This window comes from Engraulis encrasicolus, chromosome 13 (genome assembly GCF_034702125.1).
Source record: "Engraulis encrasicolus isolate BLACKSEA-1 chromosome 13, IST_EnEncr_1.0, whole genome shotgun sequence".
Classification (NCBI taxonomy): Eukaryota; Metazoa; Chordata; class Actinopteri; order Clupeiformes; family Engraulidae; genus Engraulis; species Engraulis encrasicolus.
The window spans coordinates 30289382-30301241 of record NC_085869.1 but is presented as its reverse complement, the minus strand read 5'-3'; the positions used below and the strand labels follow the sequence as shown (position 1 = coordinate 30301241).

The following is an 11860-nucleotide window of genomic DNA, read 5'->3' as shown; positions in this document are numbered from 1 at the left end:
CGTCACTGTATCGCATGTGACATTCTGTAGATCCTGAGCTTTTTCATTTAGTATACAATACAACGTTTCGTTGCAGCATTTATGTTGCTTTTATTGGCTAGTGGATGTGTATTCAATTATTTTTATACATAAAAGATGTCTCCCTCAGTCCTCTGTTGTTCTGCCTCTGTGTGCATTATCATTTCACCCCCAGCAGAGGGAGCTCTGTATCAATGATGTTCAAGAGAGGAACTTCTTCAACCAGAAAAAGCCACCTTCAAGTATTGAGTCACAATGTTAGGCAGCACAGAGACCCCCAGTACATTTGAGTCAAATCTTTCAAGGATTAGTAGACCAACCTCTTACTGGGCCCGATGGCTACACATGGTCACAGATTAATGTGTCACACATCCCTGTGTGTGTGTGTGTGTGTGTGTGTGTGTGTGTGTGTGTGTGTGTGTGTGTGTGTGTGTGTGTGTGTGTGTGTGTGTGTGTGTGTGTGTGTGTGTATAGGCCCATATCCAATCTACCATTCATGGGTAAAATAATAGAGAAAATTGTTTTTAACCAATTAACTGCTTTTCTAATCTCTAATAGCTATTTTGATAAGTTTCAATCAGGTTTCCGTGCCTACCACAGCACTGAAACAGCTCTTATTAAAGTTATGAATGACATAAGATTGAATTCTGATGCTGGCAAATCATCCGTCTTGGTACTTCTTGATTTGAGTGCTGCTTTCGATACAGTTAATCATTCTATACTACTACATAGACTGGAACACTGGGTTGGCTTTACGGGCATAGTGATCGACTGGTTAAAATCGTACTTACAACAAAGAAGTTTTTTTGTCGCCATTGGAAGACATACTTCATCACCAATGTCTCTGGATTGTGGGGTCCCCCAGGGCTCCATTCTGGGACCACTACTGTTCAATCTGTATATGTTGCCACTGGGACACATTATCGAGAATAACTCCATAAATTACCATAGCTATGCGGATGATACCCAGCTCTACTTATCTATGTCCCCAAATGACTATACCCCCCTTGAATCACTCTATCATTGCATGGACCAAATTAACAAATGGATGTCTCACAATTTCCTCCAGCTGAACACAGATAAAACTGAAGTAATTATATTTGGGAAAAGAGAGGAGAGACAAAAGATTGCTACTATCCTTGAAACGAAGGGACTGAAAGCAAGGGAAACAGTTAAAAATCTTGGGGTCCTCATTGACAGTGACCTAAACTTCAACAGTCACATGAAAGCTATTACTAAGTCTGCATTTTATCACATAAAAAACGTCTCTAAATTTAGGGGCCTGATGTCTAAACATGATCTGGAGAAGCTAATACATGCCTTTATTTCTAGTAAAGTTGATTACTGTAACAGTCTTTTTACTGGCCTCCCCAATAAAACCATTAAACAGCTTCAACTTGTACAAAACGCAGCTGCAAGGGTTCTTACAAAGACAAGGAAGTTCGACCACATTACTCCAATTTTAAGATCGCTGCATTGGCTCCCAGTAAGCTACAGAATTGATTTTAAGGCTATGCTACTTGTGTTTAAATCACTAAATGGAATGGGACCCACATATCTACTGGATATGTTTCAGCTGTATGCACCAACTAGGTCACTAAGGTCAACGGAGAAGAATTTGCTGGTGATTCCAAAAGTCAAAACAAAGTGTGGAGAGGCAGCCTTTAGCTTCTATGCTTCAAAGCTTTGGAACCAGCTTCCAGATGACATAAAAAATGCACCCACTATTGATAGCTTTAAATCTAGACTCAAGACAAAGCTGTTCTCAGATGCTTTCCCCTAGCTTAAATTACTTATTCTTATTATTTTTATTTTTATTTAATTTGTTTCATTTTATTTTATTTTATTATTATTTTTACCTTATGTTTTATCTTAATGTTTTTAAATGCTTTTTGACTCTAATTCATTTCCTTCTTTCTTCCCTGTTTCCTTTCATTTACATTTGTTAACTTTGTGAAGCACATTGAGTTGCACCTGTGTATGAAATGCGCTATATAAATAAACTTGCCTTGCCTTGCCTTGTGTGTGTGTGTGTGTGTGTGTGTGCTTGTGTGCGTGCGTGCGTGCGTGCGTGCGTGCGTGCGTGCGTGCGTGTGCGTGTGCGTGTGCGTGTGCGTGCGCGTGCGCGTGCGCGCGTCTCTGGATGTTTTCGTCATAACAGTAGGGTAAGCGCGCTGCCTGGAGCAGTCCTTATTGAGACGTGAGCTCATTGTGGCTGAGTAGTTTGGGTTATCGTGAAGGATTGACTGGAAATTGAATTACCTTTACCTTTAAATAGACTCTAGTGTGATTCATGTAGGGTCCGTTATATGCCTGTCTTTCTGTGAGTAGTGTGAGGTAAAGTAAGTGGTTTTACAGGCTGAGGAACAATACCTCCACAGAACAGAAGGATGATAGAATGTTGATTGCCTTTTTATGAGATGCTATCAACCAATACAAACACTGTAAAACACACACAAACCCACTAAAATTAACACAAACTCAATGCACATAGTAATAAAAAAGGGGTAAAATAAAGCAATGTCATACCGCATACCATACTGTACAAGGATTAAGAACCAGAATCATGCCTCAGCTAATCTCTGTATTCTGCAGTTTCTGTAGTGTTACGGGGGTGTGATTGGAAAACAAATGTCCAGCATTTGAGAGGATGTGACCATGAGAAGATGCCTCATCGTCAATATGCAGGATGACAACCCACTTTTGTGTCACATCTGTTAGAAACCGTTTTCTGTCATGTTGTACGTATATATCCACATATGCTGGCAAAGTGGGTTAACAGTCCCCCCTCTCAGTTTTAAAGGATTCTTTATGGGCTGAAGTGGTGCTGCTATTGAAGAAGTTGAACAGTGAATGATACACATGCTCTTTCGGATCTCCCTTTGGTCCATGGCTTTCCTCCTCTCTAGAAAACCCCTGACTTGAAAGCATTGTTGATATCATGTCTCTCACACACATGCCTTGAAAGGTTTTTGTCTCTGCAAATATTGGTCTCTGTGCCCAGTGAATCGGACGGGTAAAACAAGGTCATTTGGAATATGCAGCACTGGATTGTAAAACTGATTAATCTAGTTTGCCCATTACTGTCTGTGAGTCAGTGCCGTCATGGCTTTCCTGAACGCTGCTACCAAGTCCCCTCAATTCCTGGTCAGTTTCACCGACTGCAGTATCCTCTCGCTCTGGTTGTGTATGCTGGCTAGCGACGGGCGCTCCCGGTGACTCCTGCCCATCTCACTGCTCGACACGCTGCTCACCGCCACGTCGGGAACACGGACGAGCTTCCGGAATAGTCCGATGGTCGTTCGGCGGATGGAACTACAGAGCAGGAAGTACATGACTGGGTCCAGGCAGCTGTTGAACGCCGAGAGCAAGAGAGCCGCCTCGTTGGCCTTGTCGGCCCAGTCCTGCAACACGCAGGAGGTGTCGCTGATCTGGGACAGCACGTAGAAGACGCGCACGACGTGGTAGGGCACGAAGCAGACGGTGAACAGGAAGAGCACGAAGAAGGACTTGCGGGCCGTCTGGCTGTACTTCTGCGCGTTGGGCAGGTCGGGCTTGTCCCTGGACACCTGTTGCAGCATCCTGCCGATGCGCAGGTACGACGCCACCAGCGACGCGTACACCAGCCAAAACATAACTACCAGCAGGAACTTGATGGTCGTCGTGAACATGGACGTGCTCTTGCGGTAATGGAAACAACGGTCGTGGTCCTTGTAGTTCGACACGCTGATCATCACCACGGTCGCGAGCGTGGCGGCCGTCCATATCCCCGCGCAGGCCGCGTGACTCCAGCGGCCCCTCAGGAAGCGCTTCCTCCCGGCCGAGCGGTGGATCTTCAGGTAGCGGTCCACGCTGATCAGGCCCAGCAGGGTGATGCTGATGTACATGTTCATGTAGAAGGCGTGGCCCACCACGCGGCACATCACGGGCCCCAGCGTCCAGCGGTTGCCGTTGATGTGGTAGGCCATGCGGAAGGGCAGGCAGATGACCAGCAGGAGGTCGGCGAGCACCACGTTGATGAGGAGCACGCGCACCGAGTTCTTCTTGGTGTGCACGCGCAGGAACACCCACAGCGCCAGGAGGTTCCCCGCCAGGCCCACGATGAAGAACAGGGTGTAGAAGATGGCCAGCGGGATGCGCATGCTGGCTCCATCGATGTTGCAGGTTTGGTTGGCGTTGGGAGTTGAGGATGTGTCTGATGCCGCTGCACTGATGATCCTGCTGCTGCTGCTGCTGCTGGTTAGCCAGTCGTAGGAGGAGCTGTCGCTTGTGAAGAGGGTGTGGAGTCCTGTGGAACTTGTGGTGTTCATGGTGGTGACAGAGAAGAGATGTGTCGCCCCTCACATCTATAGGGAAATGCACAGAAATCAGCAATGACTTCAGAGGTTGTATGCATCATGTTTGCAGACGGACCGAGTCAACCAGAAGCCTTTGAACTTCTCCTTCATATACTACTACTACTTGCTTTTTCTCTCGCTCTGTTTATTGCTCACTTGTTATCTGCCGTCGGTCTCCGGCAAATGCTCATACCCATATTTACATGACTTAACATGCATTTATACATGATCTTTTACCTTTATGCGGTTGTGGTTGTACCAATTAAATCTATTTTTTACTTCCACAATCACATGAAATTGAGGAAGGTTTTAAAACAGCATTACATTCATTAAAACTACCACTCCTACTTCACTGTTACCCAGCATAGTTTTTAAATAAAATTGGATTCCTCTTCCAGTATAACACAAGCCCCTACTTTCAAAGACCCTCTCCTCTACTGTAGTGAAGTCACCATACATGGTCCCATGGCTTTTCTCAGAGACACTTTAACAGAGCCGGTAGATTACTCACCCGGTAAATTCTTTCCATGGGGCAGATGTGTGTGTCTGACTGTGTCCGACGCGTGAGGCGAGGCGAGACTGAAGCCCCCTCACTCACTCTCCGTCTGCCCTTAACAGACGTCCATGGCCACAGATGACGCGATGGGCGTATATCGTTCAAAAAGGGTTTGAACAATAACCACTGCCCCTTTCTTTCTGCCTGTCTGTCTTTCTGTTTTCGCTCTTTCTTTCTATTGTCGCAGACTTCTGTTTTCTTCACGTTTAAGTTTTTTTACCTGCCCCGTTTTTAGTGTGGCGCGGCGGACGGCTTCTCGTGAAGTGAAACTTCTCTTCACTCCCCTCTACAGCTGTCTGCAGCCGACTCAGCCCCAAACTCAGTCCCGTAACCCACGCTCACACTCTCTCTCTCACACACACACACACTCACACACATGCACACACAAAGTAAAAAAGTGCAGATGCTCTCGCTACAAAAATGGAAGGAGAAAGACCTCACCACAGCAAAAAACCACAGCTCTCTCTCTCTCTGCTCTCTCTCTCTCTGCTCTCTCTCTCTCTCTCTCTCTCTCTCTCTCTCTCTCTCTCTCTCTCTCTCTTTAACGCACACACACACACAGACACACACACACACACACACACACACACACACACACACACACACACACACACACACACACACACACACACACACACACACACACACACACACACACACACACACTCTCACTCCCCCAGTCTCTCTGTCTCTCCTCCTCTCTGTTTCTCTGATTAGTAGACTGGGTTTTGCAGCCAAGATCACAGGGTCGGCTGGCTGAGGGATAAACAGGGATTGGCCTGAACTGAAATGTGGGGTTTGCATTCAGCAACTGGGGAAGGTGTAGGGGAAACCTTAAAGGCATGTAGCAGTAGATGTGGGGGCTTTGTGTGTGTGTGTGCGTGTGCGTGTGCGTGTGCGTGTGCGTGTGCGTGTGCGTGTGCGTGTGCGTGTGCCTGTGCCTGTGCCTGTGCCTGTGCCTGTGCCTGTGCCTGTGCGTGTGCGTGTGCGTGTGCGTGTGCCTGCGCGTGCGCGTGCGCGTGCGTGTGCGTGCCTGTCTGTGTTGTAACTCATACACTGAAACTCGAAACATTGCTGTGACCTCAAGCTGATGCTACAATTGCTTATGTGTAATAAATATATTATCAATTCATGAGTATGAGAATCATGCTGCCCAAGGTGTAATCCAAGTTGTGTTTATGACTACAAATCATGCACCTTGGTGAAATGCAACAAGCACTGGAGGAACTATGAATAATGACCCATTTCTTATGCAAAGTGTGGGCTTCCTTCCCCATGCTTCTCGAATTTCAAAAGAGAGCATTGTGTTATGAGTCAATCAAAAAAATCAATTTCCCTGATGACTAATTTCTCTGTCTGTCTGCCTCTTGTGTCTTTTTGCCCTTGTATCTCTCTCTCTCTCTCTCTCTCTCTCTCTCTCTCTCTCTCTCTCTCTCTCTCTCTCTCTCTCTCTCTCTTTCTCTCTCAATCTCTCTCTCTCTCTCTCTCTCTCTCTCTCTCTCTCTCTCTCTCTCTCTCTCTCTCTCTCCATCTCTTTCTCTCTCTTCATCTCTTTCTGTCTCGTAGCCCCACTGTGTGTTACTGGCATCGAAGGAGAACTCGGCCCCAGTTAAGCTGGGAGGATTCGGGGTGGCCATACAGCTTGGAGAGTCCGGACTGGTGGCTGGAGGTACGCATGTATACACTCTACAGACACTTCCACTGAAGTATGCCAGTGGCACCTTTACAGAAGACGCATTCAGAACAGACTTATAATATAAACAGATATGACCGTATAAAGCTATCACCATAATTGATAGGCAGTAATGTAAATATTTTAAGGTAATGCTGTAAATAGAATGCCACTGGTACTTTCACAGAAGACACATACTGTACAGTATGATTCTGTGGTCACATTAGTGGTTTGTGCAAGACTTGATTCATCCATTTCCATGGCTTTTTCGTAACTAGTTCTGTATCCATTCTTACTCACACTTTCATAACTCACACACAGACACACACACACACAGGTCACTATTTTCTTTTGTAAAATTCACATTTACCTAGCAAGTGCATGCATTCTTGGTCAACCAGACGTACAGAACTGCAGAATGTTGGTTACGTAACTTCCCGTTTTAGTGCAGAGTAAGTAGGAAATGAGATGTAATGGCTGTCTGTGTGTGAAGCTTATGTGGAATAAGGAAACCTACCCTATGCATCACACAAAACACAGCACGTCGCTTTACATTTACAGTCAGTACCTCCAGAAATAAGTGATGAGTTGCGATTTTCAACTTTTCCGAAACAGTGAATTCCCGCAAATTCCGGGCGGTGTCGCAACTTAAATCAATCACAGCGATTTCCCGCAACTTTAACCAATCATTGGTGGCGTGTTGCGCTGACATCCCCAAACGCCCTCTGCTAATGTTGGGGCAGATGCGGCCCAGATACGGCCCGGATGCAGAGGCCAGGTGCAACAGTTATCACAACAGTTAGTGCAACTTTTATCGTGATTTTCTGGAAATCCTCATGCACCATCGGCCATTTTAGATGGCATTTTTGAACAATTGCCTGCGAATTCCTGGGGGGACTGCACAGTGTACTCAGTCATCAACATTCAACCTAAGTCAAACCTCTTTGATGTGTTTATTTCAATTGGACAGTAGTTGTAAATCATTGTGAACAACAAGATTCCATACCCCTTGCCTACATTATAAGTAAAAAGCAGTTTCCACATAAGCCTTTCTCTAGAGCCCTGTTACATTGTGCTGTGTAGATTGGTACTTTGATGCTCATCCTGACTGTATCTCCTTCTCTTCTCCACTCTTCCCCTTCTCTCCTCCTCTCTGCCTCTACTCCTCCTGTACTCTCCTCATCTCCACTTCCCCTCTCCCCTCTATACCTGTCCCTTATCCTCTCTTCTCCTCCCCTCTCCTCTTCTCTCCTCTCCTTTCATTTTGTCTCATCTCGTGTTGTCTCCTCTCCACCTCTCCTCCACTCCTCCTCTCCTCTCCACCTCTCCACCTCTCGCCTTCTCCCCCCTCTCCTCCTTTCCTCTGACTGCAGGGCGAGTGGGCACTCCACACTTCATGGCCCCTGAGGTGGTGAAACGAGAGCCGTACGGCAAGCCGGTGGACGTGTGGGGCTGCGGTGTCATCCTTTTCATCCTACTCAGCGGATGTCTGCCCTTCTATGGCACCAAGGAGCGGCTCTTCGAAGGGATCATTAAAGGGAGATACAAGGTAGTAGTTTATTAACAGTTTCCCAAGCCCCGCCTCTCACGGCCATGATTTACACCCCATCCAAACATCACACTGTCATTACATTAAACTTAGCAGACATTTTTATGCAAAGTGATTCAAAACAGGGGACATCATTAGAGAATTCATAGCACACAGGCACACTGATGATACTCAGAAAGGTAAACATTTTCATCAGGTTGACATCAGAGGTGCTAGTGGAGTTGCTTCTAATAATAAGATCATGTTCAATTTTGCGTTTGATGACCTAATATGCTCCATTTTGATATATTACTATTAATACAAGGTGGCCCAAATGTTGGTTTAATCTTAATAGTGTTGCACTTTTATACATAACCGTTAATATATTGAAATCATTTCCTAACCTAAAAATGTTCAGAATAAAAGTAGTGAAACAGCAGAAATGTTATTGTCATTGTCATGTTCTATAGAAAGCTGTTTATTTCCTGTAGACTAAGGCTCTAAATTAACAGCCGCCAACCTGCCAAAGTGCTCGTGAAATCTCAGTTTGGCCGGTAGAAAATAAAACCTACTAGCCACTTTGACTCATAAGTGAGTGCGTGTTTGTGCTATTAAGAACATCTAGTAGCAATTTTGGCTGTTGATGAAAAAATAATGATTTAGAGCCAGGCTGTAGTGTGACGGCAGGATTTTTTTTTATTTGCAAAAAAAAATCAGGCCATATATTATCGCCGAATCATAGCTCTCGATATTATTCACTTCCTGTCTTGGCTTGTAGCCAGACCTGCTGTCTGCTGCAGCCCAACATGCTCTGCTGCCTTCTTTATCCCACCTCATCTACTGTAGCTCTCTACTTGCAGTCTATTGTGTCTAACGTTTCCCCATCCAAAGAGCACAGCAAACAAACTGTTTTCTGAGTCCAAGATAAACATTTTGCGATTTCTATCGCTCTACTTTTGTCAGAAATCAACCATCAACAAATTCTGTCAGACTTCTGTGATGGCATGTGTTGACATTTTTGAGGCGCTTTAATAAACAAATGCTTGAGAATTCAAGAGGACTTGGTAGTAGCAGACACACCAGGCACTCAAACTCACACAGACTTCCACACTCATCACCTCCCCTTATCCATTGCCAGGGTTCACGCTCTCCTACGTATCTCTCAAAGCGCCGCGCTTCTCCTTTCTCCACTTTGTGTGCTTGCCTTGCGTGTGTGTGCACGTGTGTGTGCGTGCGCGTTTAAGATGAACCCGCGCCAGTGGAGCCACATCTCTGAGAGCGCCAAAGATCTGGTCCGCCGCATGCTGATGCTGGACCCCGCCGAGAGGATCACCGTCTACGAGGCCCTCAACCACCCCTGGCTGAAGGTATAGTAGGCTATATGCCCTCCTCAACCACCCCTGGCTGAAGGTATAGTAGCCTATATACCCCCCTGGCTGAAGGTATAGTAGCCTATATGCCCCCCTGGCTGAAGGTATAGTAGCCTATATGCCCCCCTCAACCACCCCTGGCTGAAGGTATAGTAGACTATAACCTCCTCAACCACCCCTTGCTGAAGGTGTGGTAGTCTATATGCCCCCCTCAACTACCCCTGGCTGAAGGTATAGTAGTCTATATGCCCCCCTCAACCACCCCTGGCTGAAGGTATAGTAGTCTATATGCCCCCCTCAACCACCCCTGGCTGAAGGTATGGCATCCCCCATTAAACCAAATCAAGCCCCCTCACCTGCCCCTGGCTTAAGGTAGACACATGTAAATCACCCATGTCTCAAGAGACTGTATGCCCCTAGAAACCGCCCCTGTGCCACCCCTGACTTAAAGTACTTTATGCCCTTCAACCACCCATGCATCAAGGTACTGTTCCCTATGTAAAACTTAGCAAGTAGGATTTCAGCATGTGTTTATATGTCTTGCTTAAAGTGTGCGTGTGCGTGTGCGTGTGCGTGTGCGTGCACGTGTGCTGTCACTTGCAGGAGAGGGACCGTTATGCCTACAAGATCCACCTTCCTGAGACAGTCGAGCAGCTGAGGAAGTTCAATGCCAGGAGGAAGCTCAAGGTGCCAACCACACTCACACCTATATTCATATTCACACCCATCACACCCACATGTGCACAATCACACACAGGACACACAGACACATGCACATGCACACACACAACACATTCTCACCCATGACACAGACAGACACAAAAATACTGTGCACGCAAACACAGGGAGACATGCACATAATTAGCCCACTTCTGTGTAGAAAGAGACACAGTTAGTACTCAGAGCAATGTCAGAAGGAAGCTCAAGGTTCAACTACACTCAAAAAACTGTCCACGTTGGCACCCATGCCCACACATGCACGTACGCACACATGCATGCACACATTCACAGATGCACATATCATAATCCACTTCTGCATAGAGACACAGAGTGTTCGGAACACAAATGCTTTTTGCCAATGGACACTGACCACACACACACACACACACACACACACACACACACACACACACACACACACACACACACACACACACACACACACACACACACACACACACACACACACACACACACACACACACACACACACACACACACACACACACACACACACACACACACACACACACATACACACACACTTCTAATGACACCCATCCATTTCCTCCTAATGGTTCACTGAACTGAATACATACCCCCACACACAATGGCAATGGCATGCAAACAACCATCAAAGAATGACCCAGATCTGTCACAAGAGGAAACACCTAATATGACGATAGGAAGTGGTGTGGTGCCATGGCATGTCATCTCCCCACTGCCATCTCCTGTCGCCCCGTGTCATCTGGTTCAGCTGCATTGGGGGGTTGGGTTGGGGTGGTGTGATGGCAGAGATGGCCTTCCATCCGGCTCAGAAAGGAAAATCCTGCCACAGTTTCCATCTAATACAGGAGGCTTCACCGAGTGACTGGTCCGCTACTCATTAGCATCAGCAGATATAGGGCTGGTTGGATCGGATTTCTGTTAAGGGTTTTTACTGCCTGAACCGGAGTTGAAAAGAAAAACGGATTTAGAAAGTAAAAACCCTCCCATGTATTTCCTGCACTCTCATCACAGGTGATTTACTAATTATCTCCTTTACTCAGCAATCAGCTGGATGGCCCTGGATTTATATTTTATTTGACCTTTATATAAATATGAAGGTCCCATTGAGGTATAAAACCTCTGCTACCAGGGAGTCCTGGGATGCCCCTCTCTGTTGTTGGGGTAGGAGTAGGTAATATTACGTGCATACAGAGCTACTAACTGTGGTTTGAGTGAAAGCTTGTCAACCCCATGTCTGCTTAGCCATGCACTTTTCATTGTAAAGGTAGAACAAAGGCAGAAGGTGGAAAACACTTATGTTGGCATAAATGCTAAACTTGTATGTGTGTGTTCCTGTGCGTGCGTGCCTGCTTGCCTGCCTGCCTGCCTGCCTGCGTGCGTGCGTGCGTGCGTGCGTGCGTGCGTGCGTGCGTGTGTGTGTGTGTGTGCGTTTGTAGGGAGCCGTGCTGGCAGCTGTGTCCAGCCACAAATTCAACTCCTTCTATGGGGACCCACCAGAGGAGCTGCCGGACTTCTCTGAAGACCCCACTTCCTCAGGTTAGATAACACACACACACACACACACACACCACTAACCACCACTTTATTTTTTTCCTTTCCTCTCCATCAGGATGAATAAAGTATCTTCTCTGCTCTACTGTCACATACATT

At 46.4% G+C, this 11860-nt stretch overlaps 2 protein-coding genes across 10 annotated transcripts in view; one reads left to right on the top strand and one right to left on the bottom strand.

The window, feature by feature from the left end:
* The window catches only part of caska (calcium/calmodulin-dependent serine protein kinase a), a 266554-nt gene that overhangs the window by 192098 nt on the left and 62596 nt on the right, over positions 1-11860 (top strand). For all 9 annotated transcript variants that reach the window (XM_063213655.1, XM_063213653.1, XM_063213652.1 and 6 more), the window contains exons 6-10: positions 6478-6580; positions 7957-8135; positions 9356-9478; positions 10085-10168; positions 11647-11746. In XM_063213655.1, coding sequence (XP_063069725.1) covers positions 6478-6580; positions 7957-8135; positions 9356-9478; positions 10085-10168; positions 11647-11746 — 589 coding nt within the window. The remainder of the gene's footprint in view (positions 1-6477; positions 6581-7956; positions 8136-9355; positions 9479-10084; positions 10169-11646; positions 11747-11860) is intronic.
* On the bottom strand, positions 2238-5359 carry gpr34b (G protein-coupled receptor 34b). The gene is made up of 2 exons (XM_063214559.1): positions 4867-5359; positions 2238-4364 (listed from the first exon to the last, which is right to left on the bottom strand). The coding sequence occupies exon 2, from the start codon at positions 4326-4328 to the stop codon at positions 3156-3158; it is 1173 nt and encodes a 390-aa protein (XP_063070629.1). The 5' UTR covers positions 4329-4364; positions 4867-5359; the 3' UTR covers positions 2238-3155.